This window comes from Pollachius pollachius, assembly GCF_949987615.1.
Source record: "Pollachius pollachius genome assembly, chromosome: 7".
NCBI lineage: Eukaryota > Metazoa > Chordata > Actinopteri > Gadiformes > Gadidae > Pollachius > Pollachius pollachius.
In genome coordinates this window covers 7,153,373-7,171,719 of record NC_136940.1, presented here as the reverse complement: position 1 = coordinate 7,171,719, position 18,347 = coordinate 7,153,373, and the positions used below count along the sequence as shown (strand labels likewise).

At 45.2% G+C, this 18,347-nt stretch overlaps 1 protein-coding gene across 1 annotated transcript; it reads right to left on the bottom strand.

Moving 5' to 3' along the window:
- Nucleotides 1-49: 49 nt before the first annotated feature.
- On the bottom strand, nucleotides 50-17,666 carry mfn1b (mitofusin 1b). Its single transcript, XM_079739573.1, has 18 exons — nucleotides 17,529-17,666; nucleotides 16,843-17,000; nucleotides 16,607-16,742; nucleotides 15,913-16,075; nucleotides 15,104-15,228; nucleotides 14,243-14,351; nucleotides 12,884-12,991; nucleotides 12,270-12,423; nucleotides 11,055-11,122; nucleotides 9,643-9,764; nucleotides 9,186-9,312; nucleotides 8,884-8,988; nucleotides 8,342-8,444; nucleotides 6,635-6,861; nucleotides 6,268-6,456; nucleotides 5,669-5,865; nucleotides 4,735-4,869; nucleotides 50-4,119 (listed from the first exon to the last, which is right to left on the bottom strand). Exons 2-18 carry the CDS (start codon nucleotides 16,988-16,990, stop codon nucleotides 4,047-4,049), a joined length of 2,289 nt encoding a protein of 762 aa, XP_079595699.1. The 5' UTR covers nucleotides 16,991-17,000; nucleotides 17,529-17,666; the 3' UTR covers nucleotides 50-4,046.
- Between the last annotated feature and the right edge of the window lie 681 nt (nucleotides 17,667-18,347).

Below are 18,347 nucleotides of genomic sequence, written 5' to 3'. Positions count from 1 at the left end.
TACTGGTCCTACACACACACCCTTTAACTAAAAAGTATTGTTATGATGGATGATAGCTGTGATTGTAATGCTTTTCTTTTTTTTATTTACATAACTGACCAACGTTTTAGGACAGGTGTCGGTTTCCTTTTCCCGACAGCGTGGATACGCAACTCTCCAGAGCCAACAGCCGCCGTTTATCTTATGAGTAATCGTTTTCTAGTCGGGTACAACAAAAGTACAACAAAAAGTAGTGAAGCTGGTCGACTTGTAGGCTGCAGTCTGTGGAGTACTCCTGTATTTTAGCAACGGTACTATAATGGCGCTGAATATCGGGCCTCAAATCATAGACACAGGGATTTCCAAATGTTCTAGTGGCCTTTCGGTCACCCACTGCTCAACAGGATTGGGTGACTCCCCGGATTGCTCTAGAAAAAGGGGCGGGACTTGTTATCTAGGCCCACACACACGGGCCCTTTAAGATACAAGAGCCAATCAGGTCTCACAAGGGTCTGGGTTCATTCCAACATGTCGACCATAGGAGGGGGGCAGGGGTGGAAGGGTTGGTAAAAAAAAAAAATGAAAAAAGCAATGCTGTCTTTTTGCCGCGATGTGTTACGTACTTTTCAATCAGTTTGAACAGCTTTAAGGCAAGAGGTTTATCATTCATGAAGATGTCGAAGTTGACTTCTACTTCTTGTCAGGGCGAGAAAAGATGGCGGAGATTCAAACTGACAGCAAGGTGGACTTTTGTATTTTCTTTCACGTGAAGGATGGGCAACAAAAAAAACAACCATTTTCCTTGACAACGTCTGAGCCTACACTCGATTCCGAAACCACAATAGTGCTACCACACGTGTGTAAAAAAATGAATTAAAAAAAACCATAACAAAAAAAGAACACTTATTTTGTGATGATCTGTATTTAACATGAAATTATCATTTTTCTTTAAACAAGAACATGCAATGAACAGAAAGGTATTTCTAAGAGGAAAAAAAACACTCGGTAGACCGAAATGGACACCTGATAGCTAGTTATACTTAGACTTTAGTACCAATGTAAAGAATCAAGCACGTGATGTATTTACTGGGACAAGTGGTATCTGATGATTTTTTTTTTATATGTATATTTTCTCTGCCATTTCGTTTTTTGTTTGTTTTTTTTGGTTTCCGTTGAAAGATTTTGGATGTTTTATTGCCCAACAGATGGACATTCATTCGACCTGCCCGTTGGCTATTTCCGGTGCCTGTACTTGCCATGTGTGTGTCTGCTGAGGAGAATTTGTGCTTTAGAGATTGGCCCCAAATTGTGTCTCCATTCTGCCTTACGATAGCTCAAAGTGAAAAAAAAGAAATCCCCAAAACCAAACCCCAACGCTTGCATCGAGTACAGCTGAGTGTTATTCCCAGCCACAAGAGCCTTGTTCTCGCAGGGGGTCAAAGGGGCAGATGGGCCAAGAGTCCAAAGAACGATCATTTTCCTTCAGCAAGCACATAACGCTGCCTATACTAGTGAACACTAAACACCCATGCTTCAAATCACCACCACATGCTTTGAATGCTGTATTATCACTTTTTAATATTTAAAATCTTGTACTACTACCATCCGTGTCGCAGTACTTTGTTAGTGTTCAATCAAGTATCGGTGGATCTCCCCCTGAAATACTGTAATTTTCTTTCCTTTTTTTAAATTTTCCTTTTGGTTTTTAGGTTCATTTGTAACTGGTTTTCACTTTTTTTTTTTTACAAGATAATGCATTATGAGATGGTATGTTTTACTTTTTTTTTTAAGCCTGAGAACTTCCTATTGTTGCCTAGGATGTGTTGCCCATCAGTGTTGATGGGGTGAGGGAGGGTGGGACTAATCCATACGGATAACATAGAATCGTTAGTTCCTCATGTGTGCCAACGTTAGCCATGGAGCTGTGAACGACCCAAGACACAACCGACTTGCTTTTTGTTAATTTGTATTATCCATTATGTCAAAAGTGCCAGCTTTCCCAATATGTATCAACATCATTTTTCTGCACCCAATCAGCTGCTTGACGCAAATATAGATTTGCCTATCACAAATGTTAGAATTTTTCTCTTTGTGCATCCCAATGGTTCCACAGTACTTTTATTCATTTGAAAAGTGTTCTGCCAAGAATGCATACACACCACTGCGATGCCATTTGTTGGAGTGAATAAAGCCACCGTACACAGATGTTGGTTTGATGGTGAGCCGTGTCTGATCCAAACTACACCTTAGCCCTTAACCACTGGACAGAAGAGTTGACTGCCACCACTGAATCAGACATTCAGTGGACAGCATCTTGTGTTTTAGTTTTTTTGCTGTGCATAATTCAACAGTATTAGCAGTTGGGACTTCAATTGTCTCCAACATAAAAAAAAGGTGTTTATATATTGAATCATTTTAGGTCTAATTTTGGCTCAGTATTTGTTTTGAAGGATTCATACCCGATTGCACCTTATTTGATAAACAAATATATTTTGGAAAACTCACTCATATCAGTTAAGTATTATGAAAGATTAGTTTAATATCAAGAATTCCTGCCGATATTTGAACAGTAATTACAACTGCCATTTGCGGCTATCAAACGTTGACCACGACAAGTTGTTTCTTTAAATGGAAAGAAACCGGTGTTTATTTACTGTGTTCTAGATCCATCAAGGCAGTGTTTTGAGGATTACATTTGCACTACCATACGCAATTTATTTTAAGTATTGACATTAACTGTCACTTGTTGGGTATGTCCAAAAAATACAAGATTCCACCACCACAAAATGTGTTCCAACACCTCACCTGGCCGTCACAGAGTAATGCACTGCCCTTTGGCATCACTTTTCCTTTCCCTTTTAATTTATTAAGTATTTTAAGCCAGTGAGAACCAGGGACTTGGTGCCATGATAATTATCTTACAGTTCTATTGTGTGAAGATATAATCACTTGTTATGGAATAATTTTTATAGTCTTTTTCACACCAATTTTTTTGTTTTCTGTTTTTGTATTTGTACAGTGGCGTGGTGATACTGATGTTGCCATGAGTTGATATCGTAACCAATAAAAAAAAAAAGCTTTTAACCAAAATATGTCCTCATTTTGTTGCTGAAGAAATAAAAGTATGCTAGTTATTGCACAAAGTAATAAGATTGAGTAGAGTACCCTGCAGCAACTTCAAACTATGGCTTTTTTATGTGGCCTATTTCAACGTTTTTCAAATTGAAATTATTTTACCTAATATTCTGGTGAATTTTGGTAGTTGACCAATTCAGCTTCATAATAAGATACAAACGCTTAAAGAATAAAACTTTTAAAGCATAAGCACACAAACAGACCATATTTTCTTCAAACATTTACTCAGTTTCTTATAATACGTCCTGGAAAATCAGAAGGGTTAACGCATTCATTCACAAAATTCATGTCTAGTCTAACGGGTATAAACGACAAGACTTTAGAAAATGCATGGCAGTATCAAAAGACTTATCTACACGGCATCGATTGAGTCCCAAAAAGAAAATCCCTCTTTTTGTTCTCTTCGTGTATCTGATGATTCATCAAAACCCCACACATACTGCATGCACTTTAACTCTGTGCAAGACCAACACTGATTCATAGATCAACCAATTTAGTTGTTTTTTTTTTACATATACTTCTCTTATACACACACACATATACACTCACAAACTGTATATACTAATCAAAAGTTAGTCTGGGGAAAAAAAAATTCTAATTCACAGTTAGAAAAACATGGGAGTGGAGTAAAACATTGGCCCCCCCAAAGACTATCCTGCCGGAGATTTTAAGGCGGTCTTTCTGGGGGGATGGTTTAGCTGCCACTAGTCCTTTCATCTATTCCTTAAGGAAGGCAGGGAATACACCTTTATTACACGTGTTGAACACGGCCTGTCCTCGCGGTAAGAGCCTTTCTCGGGCTTCAGAGAAGTGGAGCGATGCTGGGGGTGGCGGGCTACTTAGGGTTCAGGCCACATCAAAACAGTGGCTAAGGTTTGAGACGCGGAGAAGAAGACTCCACAGGAGATATTAAAGAGAGGGAGGGAGGCGCATCAGTCCAGAGGGAGGCGGAGATACTGGGTGATGAAGTCCTCCAACTGGCTCTCCAGCTTGGTGGCTTTGTGTCTGGAGGAAAAAAAGATTTGTTAAAGTGAAGTTGAAACCACAAGGTTTCAGCACCAATTCAAACGCTTTTAGATTTAAGGTGAGAATGAACCACAAGGTTTCAGCACAAATTCAAACGATGAGATTAAAAATAAAATGGTTTTGGGCTGAGAGTTCGAGGGAGGAGGGAGCTCATGCCCAAATGGTTACGGTTCATGGATTTGAGTAACTTTTTTTTTTTTGCTGGTTGGTCGAATTATTTTTAAATACTGTATTATTAGTGTTGCAGGGACAAAATGGCAAAGAGAACTATGTTCAAGATCATAGAAGAGATTTGAACAAAAAACGAGATTTGGTTCACTGGCACCTCAAAGCAGCTTTCGCTGCGTAGCAGGTTATCTTTGAAAAGAGTCGACAAAATGAAACAAAGTATTACAAATCCGGGAATACTGAAACAAATGATATTGGCCCATCACCAGCCATGTTGCAATAGCAAACCTCTAGCAAAAATGGCCGCAATACACAAAATGCAGTTCTAGCTTTCAACCCGCCCCCAGCCCACCCCTCCACAACCATGGCGGGGCCAGCCATGTGTGGGCTAGCGGGGCCCCCCCCCCAGACAACTCATCCACTGACCGCATGGTCTTGGAGTGGCTCTGGACGTGCTCCAGCTGCTCTATGTTGGCCGTGAGGCGGCGGATCTCCGCCTCCAGCTCCTTCTGGGTCTGGTCCACCTGCTGGCAGAGGCGGGCGAAGGTGGTCGCCATCTCCCTGGAGACGCAGGGGGAACCGGGGGGGGGGGGGGGGGTCAGTGTTGGGTCGGGGACGTGAACGGCTGCCCCGCCGCGGAGGAGAGACGGTCTCTATCTCCACTGGCACTGGACATGCTTCTCATTTCTTTTTGCGTCGACATTTCGACCATCTGTGATTGTGCCCCTATCATTTTTTTTTCCTGTTTGTATATTGTATATTTCTAGGCTTGATCTTTATAGCTTATCTCTCTTTAAAATGTTTATCTCCACTTGATTCTTATTACCGTCCTGTACAAATCAAATCAAAAGTAAACAAAATCACAGAATAGGGTTGTTATATACACGCATGTACAGACGATGCTGTGCAGGAAAATATTGAAGCAAGCGCCCAGTAAGCAGCAGCATATGGCTTAAGGGAAGGTGTGCTCTCCCTTGACGAGCGTCAAGTCTTCCCTACTGCCCCCTTGATTAAAGCCCATCTCATGGTGCGGTGACTCAATAGGTGGGCCAAACCAAATGGATATCCGAGATTGTATGTTCCCTTAGCTGTTGGGTGTTTAAACAAGCTGTGGGCCTAGCTGCTATCGCACACACTTTAACAAGGCGTGACGAACTCTTACTGCTTTATGCCTCATTGCAATTTCATCAGGAGGACATCTACTGTATGTTATATGTATTTATGTTTTTCATTTGTTTTATGATGTGTATCGGCCATGACGACTCCTGTTTGCAAACCAAATTGCCACTGGGGGACGATAAAGACTCTCCCATCAGGGCCAGGCGGTGTGCCGGGGTCGGGGAGGGGGGGGACGACTCACTGCTGGACCTGGTGGCTGCAGTTGGAGCTGGTGAAGCTGACGATGAGCTGCAGCTTCTCCGTGGCGTAGTCCACGAACTGCCGCTTCAGCGTGCGCTCCTTGGCCCGCGTGGTCCAGGTGAGCCGCTCGTACAGGTACAGCGTGCCGTAGATCGCGCCCGACAGGGCGATCAGCCGCCAGCCCAGCGTCCGGAACACCTGAGAGGGGGGACGGACGACGGGGAGAGAGAAGAGAGAGAGAAAGAGAACCAGAGAATTGACAGATGCATTTATATAGCCCTTTTCAAGGTACCCAAAGTGCTTTACATAGTGTGAGTGTGTTGCCACCTCATCTGCTACGACCTCATTTAATCAGTGGGATACAAACATGCGATTTAAACGTTCACACCGAGCCCCGGGTCTTTATTATTATTTACCCGTCGCCTCTTTTATCATCTGCTATGGTTACCACTTGAGTTTACCGACACGTGCGCTTGTGTCTTTCTTTGGTCACCTTTAAGCACTTGGCAAAAGGAAAGCGGAAGGAAGCTTCATAAGGTAGGCCACTGTTGTACTGCCTTTGACCACCAGGGGGATCTGGGGAGCGGGCGGGGAACTCACCACCCCTCCGACCACCAGCACGCTCACGGAGGTGCGGGAGGTGACGGACGCCAGGTTGGTTGCCACGGCGACCATCAGGTCCTCCTGGCTCATGACGGCCGTCTCCTGGCTGGGCAGGGCCACGGCGTTGGAGGCGGGGCAGGGGGCGGGGGGACCGGAGGTGGGCGTGGTCGCCACCGTCAGCGCTGGCTGGGGGATCAGGGGGGGGGGGGGGGGGGGGGGGGGGAGGGGGTTAGATGTTGTCATGGGAACCACAGAATCGTGGGCCCCTTCTTCTTCTCTCTCTCTCTCCTTTCTCGAGGCCCTTGGCCCCACGCTTACATCCTAGCAAACGGGATGAGGCGGGGGGGGGACGGCTGAAACCGACCTGGAAGTTGTGGTCCATGAGCTTGAGGGCCCTCTGTGCGTTGGCGGGCCCCAGGTAGCGGTGGACGAGGGACGACCAGCCCAGGGAGAACTGGAACTGGATGTTCTCCTGGAAGTCGCTGCAGAGCGAGGCGCAGTTCAGGTCGTAGCTCAGGTCAAACCTCCGGCTGGGCACCAGCATGTGGATCTGGCCCTGGCTGACGGAGGGCAGCAGGGGCCGCATGTTGTCTGGGGGGGGGGGGGGGGGGGGGGGAGACAGGCACAGTCGTCAGTCACGGCAGTAGGTCCCTTCTGGCTCCACGGGTAGAGCGCGGCATTAGCACCGCGCCGTGAGGGTTAGGGGTTCGATTCCCACTTGGAAATCCCAATACTACATCTAGGTGGACACGCCGTCTTGTGATGTCAGAAGAGGCCGATTTTTTTAGAACGGCTCGTAACGGCTAATCATACTCACACCTGGTGGTAGAATATGTCACCTTTAAACAAATCACACACGTTTTCGTGACCGAAACAAAGGAAGACATAGAGGAGTTTATGCCAATAATCTTGACAAATGTATTTGTAGTTCACACTTTAAACCCTCAACGCCCACTTCTTCCAAACGCTTGTTTTTCTTAAACTTCTTGTGTTTCAGTCCAGGTAACGCCTCAATCAGAATACGCTTCTCGTTAAGGCATCCTAGTAATGAGGCGTTTGTTGTGATCAGCCTTAGCCTGATCTCGGAGCCCCAGGGTGTGGTAACTCCTTCTCATCCTCCTCCCAGCCACAGCTGGTACGTCTCTGCATGACATGTGCTCAGCCTGGCGCACCAGGGGGGGCCGGGCCCTCGATGTTAAAGGGGGTAAATATAGCCGGACACACACACACACACACACACACACACACACACACACACACACACACACACACACACACACACACACACACACACACACACACACACACCACTTCAAAGTCAAGTGTTTCACAGGATCTTTTGAAGTACGAAGTATGGTTACGAATCTATTTTGGAATAACTAGGAAACTAGGGTAAGTAGCAAGCTAATGACACAGTCTACCTGGAGCGACATACTGGTAAGGTCGATCTAGTTCACTGTCCTGGTTCAAAGCATGTCTTCTTTGACTTGTAAGCCTTTGCATGAATCTGTTGTCTTTTTTTAATGTATTCCATAGAAAGGCTGTAGAGACAGAGCGACTATTTCACCAGCACACGCAAAGTTTTGATGAAGAACCGCCTGAATGGTCACCAGGCAACAGGGCTAAACTATAAATACAAAACCCCTCAAAACAACGACGGCCCGCAAGGGAATACCAAGATAGATAGGACATCGATTTAAAAAGAGTGGGACTCTCACGTTTCTTAACGGCTTCACACATGAACTCTGAACAGATCCAGCAGCTAGCGCTACACTCCATGGTAAATGGTAAATGGACTGCGTTTATATAGCGCTTTTATCCAAATCGCTTTACAATATTGCCGGACATTCACCCACTTCACGCACACGTTCACCCACCAACGGCGGCGTCCACCATTCAAGGCGACAGCCAGCTCGTCGGGAGCAGTTAGGGTGAGGTGCCTTCGCTCAGGGACACCTCGACACTCAAGCTAGGGGGAGCCGGGGATCAAAGTAGCAACCTTGCGGTTACCAGCCAACCCTCTCTACCCCCTGAGCTACTGACGCTCCATGGTTCGGGCGCGTGTTTGTACCTATCATGTCCTTCTGGTAGGACAGGACGGAGGCGTTGATGGCGCTGGAGCAGCGGAAGGCCAGGTTCTTGCCCATGCCCTCCTCCACGTGGGACAGGAGCTCCTGGGGAAGGGCGATGGAGACACAGAGAGTCAGGGAGAACCGACCCTACTTCAGGGGGTCAACGGCACCAGAGTCTAGGGGTGCTTGATTACGGAAAAAATAATCATAATCACGATCATTTTGTTCAACATTGAAATCACGATTATTAAAACGATTATTTTTGAGTTTGAAAACATGGTATGTTTATTCAATTATCTCACGTTTCTCACACTTTTTAACTGAGAACTTCAAAATTTCACCGTGAAAGAAAAACACAAAAAAGTTCAAATCGAAAATGTTCAAATTGAAAATAATGTACAAATATGTATCCAGCTGTTCTGTAATTTCTTTTTCATTTTTTAAGATCGAAATCGCGAATGATGAGCATTTGGTGACAGAATGACACAGCTGTACACCGTTTAATTGTAAAGATTTGAGAGGTTGAGGAGCTGCTACTAACCGACTTGTAGATCTTGAGCACATTGGAGGAAGGATGGAAATCTGCGTGGAACTCGTCGATGATCACGTTCAGGCGGCAAATCTCTTCCCCCATGGCACTGGACACCTGGAGCAATCGAAACCCCCCAAAAATATTGAAAGAAATCTTAGTCATCATCAAAAGTGAACTTTTGCATTCAGCACAGGAACTTCATAGTGAATGAGCGAGCAAGTTTCAGTGTCCCGCTTGAATCGTAACTGGTTGAAATGTTGGGATCTAGCCCCGCCCACAGCCTGGTACAAACACCTCCCACACATCCTGACCTTCGACGCCACCTCCTCGCTGATGGCCTTGATCCTCTTCTTGGTGTCGTCAATCAGCAGGTTGAGCTGGTTCTTCACGAACTCCAGCCGGTCCATCTGGTATTCCCTTTCCTCAAGCGCTGCCACTCTGGACAGACAGACAGACAGACAGACAGACAGACAGAAACACACACACATACACAAAGAGATCAGCCGGTCAGAGGTTGTCCAGTCCGGTCTTTCGCCTTGACTTTAGCCTACCCGAATTATATTCCGCTCACTTACAACAGGGAGCTTACACTATAAAAAATCTCGATAAATAATGTGTTTTTGAGTGTTTCCACCAGACGTCTTCGCCGGTTCTCTAGAAATAAAAGGGCAGCCCTCCTCAGAGACCCCCTTCACGCTGCACGCCGACCCCCTAAACGGGGGCGAGTGGCGGCAAAGCCAACCAATGAGAAAGAAGGGGTCCACTCACCTCTTCTCGGCCGCCTCTATGTTGATGCTGTCCATGATTCCCTGGACCGTTTCTATGATCTGCTTGGCCCTGATAGTGTGCTGCTCAAACTTTGTTTTCACTGCTGACTGCGAGATACACTCCTGCGAGGCCATCATACACACACACACAAACAAACACACGTTGTCGGGACGATTACCACGGGGAGAGCTAGCGAGCGAGTGGCGTGGCGAACACAAACGCCGCTCGATCACAGTATGGACGAGACCGCCTGCTGCTGCAGCGATCATTCAGATAAACAGCCAGACACGGAGGAGAACGAAGGCTGCAGCAGAGTGTGTGTCCTGTCTCTCCCCCCCCCGGGCCAACAGTGTAATGTCACGGCAACGTGTGGATAAAGCAAGAGAAAAGGAAAAAGACAACAACTGTAACGTACTAAAACAGAAAGAAACAGAAATACAACCAATGATATACAACGTAACGTGAAATAAGACTTTGGAGCATGCATAATGTGTAGCTATGGTTTACTGGTGAATGCAATGTTATTTATCATAGGATTTCTTTTCTGCCAGACCGTTTCGTTGTACATGCATGAGGAGCTGGAGCTGTGTGTGTAAGGGTGACTTTACTGATTTAAGAGATATATTCAGGAATGCAACCTGCAGCCATTATAATGGCCCCATATTGCAGGCAAAGGTTGCCTTTTTGCTACATACTGATGCAATGCTCGGAAAAGGTTACAAAATCACCAGTAGTGCTGCTTTTGTCGGTCATACAGACTTATTTGAGCAATGTCAATGAATAATATAAGAAATATGCACTGAAAAAATACAAATAACTAAAAAAAAAAAGTGCAGATAAAAAATTATATAAAAAAACTAATAGAGAAATGAAACTGAATGGAAGGCACCTCCTCGCCTTAGTAAATCTAGACTTCAGCAATGAATACGCAGGCTGAGGCATTAATGCACATCGAAGCTTCATAGCAGCCTCTGCACTGTTCTACGGCTCTTAGTTATCTTTAGTACAGAGCCTCTATCGCTGTGGTGTTCCAGGGCCACCGCCATAGGTTATAGTGTGGTTGACTGCAAAGGTTGATTCTGAGAGTATGTTTAGGACAACGACAATGCCAGAGACATGAATACATTCAAAGACAAGAGATAGAGGAGAAACGAGAGGTTAAGATATATCCACATAAAGAAAAATGTACCACCCACTGACACAATTATATATGTGTAACTAAATCTCACACGCACGCACGCACACGCACACAAACACACACACACAAAGAATGGAGTCTGGGTTGGAGGAGTTAAAACCAGGATGTTGCAGAGCTGCATGCTCAAACCTCCCTCTATATTGAGATGTAGTACAATTTGAATGATTCTCGCACACAATAAAACAATCACGCACACACTCACACACACACTTGCCTCAAACCTCCTCTCAAAGCATTGGAACTCCTTCAGCCTCTCCTCGAAGCCCTCAGCCAGGGCCCCTCCTGTTGGACACACACACCATTAGCCGTTCCTCTTTCAGATCACAAAGAGGTAAACATCGAATGACATTATAAAGAACAGCGCCTTTAGAAACCTCATTGAGGCAGCCTAGAGCATGGCGCCTCAGCCCCACTACCTGCTCCTTAATGACCTGCTTCAACATTTATTTGGAGAAAAGAGTCAATCTAATGACTAAATAGTGAATAGTAATCAGAATTAGTTTGGTTTGGCATGGCACTCAGGATTTTACCATGCTGATAAACGGAGCACGGTGTGTAAGCATTGCCAGTGCTGCGTCGTGTGGTTTCGACTTTACGCAAACAGTTTGAGTGGCAGTAAAATACCTTGCCGGCAACGGCAGGCAAATGAGAGTCAACCGAGGGCATGGTGACCATCCACTCGTTTCTGTTACCATTCATATATATCCCATAGATGTGGTAAACCGATATGTGAATCTTTTGTATATGTGTTTTGTGTACGTGTTCATCGTTATTCACCGCCACCACACGTCCTCCTCATTTGACATCTAACCTGCCTAGGTCGCGTAGTAGTTAGTAGGCAGCCTGCACCGCAGCCAGGACCGTCTGCACTACAGGTGACTACCAAGTGACCTCAGATCCTGTGTTGTGTAAACACTGTCATCGTCATTTCAGCTGCAGTAAAGCCAGTCTGTTTTTCTGAGCAACGGTCATGTTTTGGCAGAGTGATTAAGCTCTGTATTGCCTCATAGTGCTCTGGACTATGATTCACTATGGAATCTGAATCACTTTGCCAAACATGACATGACAAACATCTCTCTCACACAAACACAAACACACACACACACACACACACTTCTAACAGCTGGCCAGTAAGATCAATCACTGTTGTCGGAAAAGATAGTGTGTGATTTTGCATGTTTCCTTACTATGTGAAGACATATCCGAGTCATTTTTATGATAAAGCACAGCCAGTTTGTTACATACTGTACCTTTTCCATCTTAAAAGGTAATCTGTACTGCGTGCAATTTTTCATTCCTACAGCATCTCGTCTATTTTTCTGGATTTCGTGCTTAAGCATTAGTATTCCCCCCCCGCCCCCAACCCCCCTTAAAACAAGCCCCGCCCTCCGGCCCGCTCCCGGGACGAGGGGCGGCGAGGGAGGCTCACCGGTCTCGGGCATGCCCTGCGCTCGCTGCATGCGGGAGTTGAGCACCTCCTTGGCCGACACGAAGAAGATGCGGTTGGGCGCCTGGACGCGGTCCACCACCTTCAGCTCCTCCACCAGGAAGTTGATGCAGCGGTCCGTGTGCTGCTTCCTGACCTGGAGGGACCAGGGCTAGGGCTCAACGATTTGGGGGAGATTATCTCATTGCGGTTATTCCGACCGATATTGTGATTGCGATTTAGTGTGCGATTTTTCTTTTTAATGTTCCTTCTAACAAGCAATAAATCATTCGATAGTATGACCGACACAACATTGGAAGCAGTCGACGTATAAACTGCTGTTCCCTTTAGGCCAGGCCTTTGTGTTGAGATGAATTGATGCATGAATTGATATTATTAACACCTTTTTTCTTTCATAACTTTATTTTTAATCGCAGCCTTTGCGATTTACAAATTGCCTTCTATTACATCGCGATGTCGGTTTGAATTCGATTAATCGTTCAGCCCTAACAAGGGCACAGGACGGCCTCCTTATGGGACGACGGGGATGCTTGGCGACCGAAGTGGTGAAGCGGCTTCACGTCCTAAACCAAACCGGGAGCTGCAGCCACACTCACGTCCTCCATGTACTCCGGCTCGTTGGCCGACGCGTCCCAGCGGTTGTTGAGGATGAAGATGTTGGGTTTGGACAGCCGCTCGTTCACTTTGTGGAAGAAGTGCTTTTCCTGAAGGGACACAGTGCTCCAAGCGTCAACAGATGGCCAACGGGGAAATATACTGCATTTATATTGCATTTTTACCCAAAGCGCTTTACAACATCGCCTAACCCATTCATGCCCACATTGACACACCGACGGCGGTGTCAACCATTCGAAGCGACAGCCAGCTGGTTGGGAGCAGTAAGGGTTACGTGCCTTGTTCAGGTACACCTCGGCACTCTAGGAGGAGCCGCGGATCGACAGGCAACCTTGCGGTTACCAGCCGACCCGCTCTGCCTCCTGAGCTACTGCCCCCCCCAACAGATACCGATTGGGTAGCTGTAACGTCCATTTATTTATGGGTGTAGCCACATGAATCAAATACTCATGGGACAGGTATGCCTGACATAATACATCATAACACGCGCTCATAAACCCACACCATCACTGCGCATACATTTCACCAGCATGTTATCCGTTGACCCTAACCCTGCATTCATTCTATTCCCTATGTTCATTCGGGGACCTATAAACAACCGCCCTGCGTGGAATGCATGGCCGGCTCCTTTAAGCCTTGTGGCTGGGACATGGAGCTCAGGGATACAGAGGTCCGTGAGTGGCTGGGAGCACTGGCTCTCATAGCCCGGATGCCAGAGCGGTGTGTCATAACAGAGCGAGCCATGTCCCAGAGCTGGAGTAAACAGGCTGTTCCACCTGGTCCCTTTTTTTTCCCAACCAAACTGACCATGGCCATTAGAACTATGAAACCCCCTGTGGTTTTGTTGCTATGGGTTTGGGCTGCAGAGTTATGGTTAAAATGTGTTAACATTTCGTCATGATTTTTTTTTCTGGTATTGCTAGGTTCAGCCATAACTGCATGGGTGATAAATCCACTACGTATCACAGGAAGGTATGGCTCAATGGTCAAAGGAATACACAACCAGAGTCCGGCCTGCTTAAAAGATCAACCCAGGAGATCAAGAATGAACCTACAACCTTGGGCTCCACATGATATGGGTGCCAATGATTGGTTTAGGAGATCAGTAGTCCCACCATTCTAGATGCAGCACAAACTCCCATCAGGGGAAAGAGGGTGCAACTACAGTCAGGTTCAGATCAAACGGTTTCACAGGATGCAGGTGAAAATGAAACAGATCCGTTATTTATGCCATTGTTGACATTTCTAAGTGCGGTTGCTGCAGTATTACCCGCACTATTTATGGGTATCATCATGAAGCAGAACTTGGCCCCATCGACGATGACATCCTCCCCACTCACCGTGTTCATGAGCGTGGACTCGGAGTTGGCCACTAGCACAAACACATCTGCGTCCAGGCAGAACTTGTCTATCCAGCTGTCCAGCTGTGTTGTAACATCTGTCCCGGGGCTAAGAACCAGAGCGGAGGTAAACGTTTCAATTATGTGCCAAACAAACATTAGACGACAAGGAAAGATAACAAATATGTGTCAGAAGAATACACTTTGATTCAGGTTAAACTGGCTGCTGAATGGTGAGAGCAATACAAACACTAGGGAGTTTTAATGTCTTGCATGCCAACTAGTGTTCAAGAAAACGAAAGCAGTATAATCGGATGCCTGCAGAGTAGTCTCTATGTGCCGTCTCCTTTAGTCAACCCTGAAACCATGCATTAGAACACAGAACTTTAGGGACAATACCAAATCTATTGGGCCAAATCTCAAATAACCTAGTTTCATGTCTTCTTTTAAAGGCAGCATGAAAATAAAAGTAATTTTCAAAAGGTTCCAAAATGGTTAACAAAAACTTAGAACTCACGATAACAAAATAAGTTATCCAAATTAAGGCTTGAGCTCATACAAAGCAGCCAGTGCTAATAATTGATAAAGGTATTCTGTTGCAATACCATAAGGTTAGCACTAGCCATTAGTCAGGGATTTTAGCCAAACCCCAGAATATAAACAAAGAGATCATGGTATTGATACAGCCATCAGATAATGAATACAAGGAAGCCTAATAATTAATATGTTCCATGAATTGAATTAAAGACCCATTTTTTTATCTACTGGTCGAACTGTGTAATTATCAACTTAGATTTTTCATACTTAGGAGATATCTTTCTATTCTCCAACGTATCTTCACCCCAACGCCAGTCGGATTACCTGTCCACGAGCACCAGGTCGTCACGGAGCAACGCACACTTGGTCTTTGGCCAGAAGACGCGGACCAGGCAGCCGGCGTCCAGACTCTCGTCCATGTGGAGGGCGTGAGCCAGCTGGTTCACCGTCTGAAAGAAGGAGACCACCATCACTAGATTAGGACTGTGCAATTAACCGCCGTGCGCCGTGTCTTCACAAAGCCCGACGCTTTATTAATGTGGTCATTTATTAAGGTTTGCCCATCAGTATTTTGTTTTACTATTTGGCAATTTGAGTTGATGCATTTTTCCAAAGCAACTTACAGTGAATTCGGATACATGTCATGATTGAGCAGGTAGGAGCTAGCCCTCCAAATTAGACCGCAGAGGGAACCCAGTTACCCTAGCCATTATACCATCCTGTGTGTGTCCCTCTAAAGAACTGAGTGACATCCCCCCCCACAGAAATAAGGCATTGTGACACAAAACCTGGGATGTTATTGTGTATAGTGGCTTACTGTCATGTTTTTTTCCCAACTCAAGCCAGTTCAGCAGGTTAAAAATGAGGAGAACAAAATACCTCCGCGTCTTCCTTGCACAAGCTCACATTGTTTCAGACACCTGACACTGGAGAAGACATCCTTTTTCTACTTTCTAGGTCTGTTTGAACAAGGCTAGGCTGTAACTATTATCCTAGCTGACCTGTTCATCTGTAATTAATTCTGGTCAAAAATGAATTTCCCCTTTAGACCTTGGACCCCCTCTACAAGATACGTAAACCCCACATGGTAAGAAGTGGATGTGTGAACTACACACAAAGAAAGGAAAATTCACCTTGATGCTCTTCTCCTCATCGGAGCCTTCGGTCTTGAGGTAGGCCTTGTCTTCGTCGGTTCCCTCGACGCTCAGGAAGCAGTTGGTGGTGTGGCCGATGCCGCTGGGTAGCACGCGGTCCCTCAGCATGGCGTTCACCACCGTACTCTTCCCATTGCTGGTCCTGGAAGGGGAAAAAAACGCACTACTAGTAATTCTCCAAACACAGGTACATGAAGTGTACTCACACACTTATGTGTGGAAACTTAATGAGTTTTGGATAAACCGTTAACAAACTTTGGCGCTTTGGTTGACGAGGTACCTTAAATCTCACTGTTCAACTGTATGCAAAGTTTAATGAAAACAAACCGGGGTAACATTAGAGTCATATTAAAAGAGGCAGTTTTTAGTATAGATTGAATAAGCTAGACTCACACCAAAACAAATGATGTAAACAGGCAAGTTGTGCACAGATTGACCAATGTGTATCATGTTTCCATATCAGAAGAGTGGAGATGACTTTTCGGGCTAATAAAAAATGAGTACAACCCACAGACAGGCCCCCCTTCAATCCACTCATGAAACAAAAGTGAAAGTAAAATACTTCAAAGTACGTCATGCATATTAGGTTACACCCATTACCAGGTTTACCCTGCCATTCAAAACTGTGTTTATGTTAAAGAAGAATGGAATATGGGATGAATAGACCACTTACCTTCCAAAGAAGGCCACCTTCATATGTCTACGGGCCAGAACTTCTTTAATGACAGTCAGTTTGTCTGTATAGGCCTGGATCTCTATCTTCTGGTCCTCGCTTGCTATATCCTCCAAAGCTTTATTTTGACAGGTTTCTAGAAAGGACATGGGCAAACACACATACAATTAAACAAAAAAGAAAAAAAATGACCATCAACCATCCAATGTAATTTTTTCAGGCATTAAGTCTCTCACCTTCCACAAACTCTGAACTTTCTTTCACGTACTGCAGTAGTTGCTCAAACACATCACTTATCTTCTTCTTTGCCAAAACAAAGTGCTTCAGGGGAGATAAATCCCCCTTGGCGGAATCAGTTCGTCTTAGTGAAGGGATTGAAGCCATGATGTCAAATCTAGTTGAAATGAATGGACAAAATGTTGAACTCAAGAAGCTTGTTGTGACCCAAGACCCCATCACGGGAATAGCCTCATCATTTGACCTTGTTATGCTACAGGACGGACAGGTATTGAATCTTACTTTCGGAGGTAAACAACTCTAACTTTGGAGTAACGTTATTTGAAGCCCTCTACTACAGTATCACAACATGCGATACCGACACTAGCCTAACTGCTATACACGTCACGTTTAGGTTTTGACGAAGTTTAGGTCACTACCAGTTCATGCACTTGTACAGTCGTTGTGGCTGACGTATCGAAGCCATCACATTCTTTTTTATACAGTTGCCACATAATCAAGTATTGTTATAGTCATCGACTAACAACTATCTGCTCATATTCACCCTCTTGACTTTCTGTAAACGAAATAACACTATAATGGCTGTATAAATGAGCGCATGTTGACTACTACTGGTGCCGCCGAGCTAGCTAAAGCTACACGCAACGATTCAGCGCTGTCAAGCTCAAGTTCGCTCTTTGCTTACCGCAATCCTCAAGAAATTCCGTGCTTTATTTTCATCACACAATGATAAACAATCTTCCTCAAGACTCGACTTCTAAACGAAGCGTTAGGAGGGTGGCAGCCTAGCTAACCTTTCCATTTGTTATCCTTTCACTGCAGTCCGAGAATGAGGGGCGGGGCTTAGTGACTCTGTGACCTGGGCTTGCGGGCTGACTAGCCAATCAAATGTATTCAAGCAAAGATTGCCCCGCCCCTCTGATTTACGCTTACACTCAAAACAGATAATCGGTTCAATCAACGTATGAATGTAATCAATTAAATCAATTTGGTCATTTGTTCCTCCGGATCCAGAAAGTTGACATTCATAGGCCGTCTAATACATGACCAAACGCTTCAAATCTTGTTTACTAGCAGCAATTATTTTTTTAGCCGCACTCAAATTAATGACGTCTCACTACGCTTTACGTTTTTTGATCTATTTTATACAATCTATGGTCTTATTATATCATTCCAACCCTGCTGTTACAGAAAACAATGTGTAGGCTGTTTAATTCTGTTTAATTCGGTTCTGGTATAATTCCAGACATTATTATAAGTTATTATAAACTACGACATACATTAATAAAATTGAACACACGGCTTAATTGAACACACCAATACATTGGGCCAATGTCAATAGTGCTATGGTTAAACTGTCGCTGCCTGTTTGTGAATGGGACAGCGCCCCGACACGTAACGCCCCTGCCCCTCTCAGTGACCCCCCCAAATAGACCGCTGGCTCCGTTATTCAAAGCCAATGCTCAACGAGACCGCATGGAAACCATTCAAACACCTGAACTAG

Bases quoted from the DNA above. Each gene is read 5' to 3' on its own strand.
- mfn1b (XM_079739573.1), bottom strand. From the start codon at position 16,990: ATGGCTTCAATCCCTTCACTAAGACGAACTGATTCCGCCAAGGGGGAT. The intron at 16,076-16,606 runs GTAAGTGGTCTA...TTCCCCTTCCAG, and splicing joins AAGGTGGCCTTCTTTGGAAG to GACCAGCAATGGGAAGAGTA. The intron at 4,870-5,668 runs GTGAGTCGTCCC...CTGCGTCTCCAG, and splicing joins TGCAGCCACCAGGTCCAGCA to GGAGATGGCGACCACCTTCG.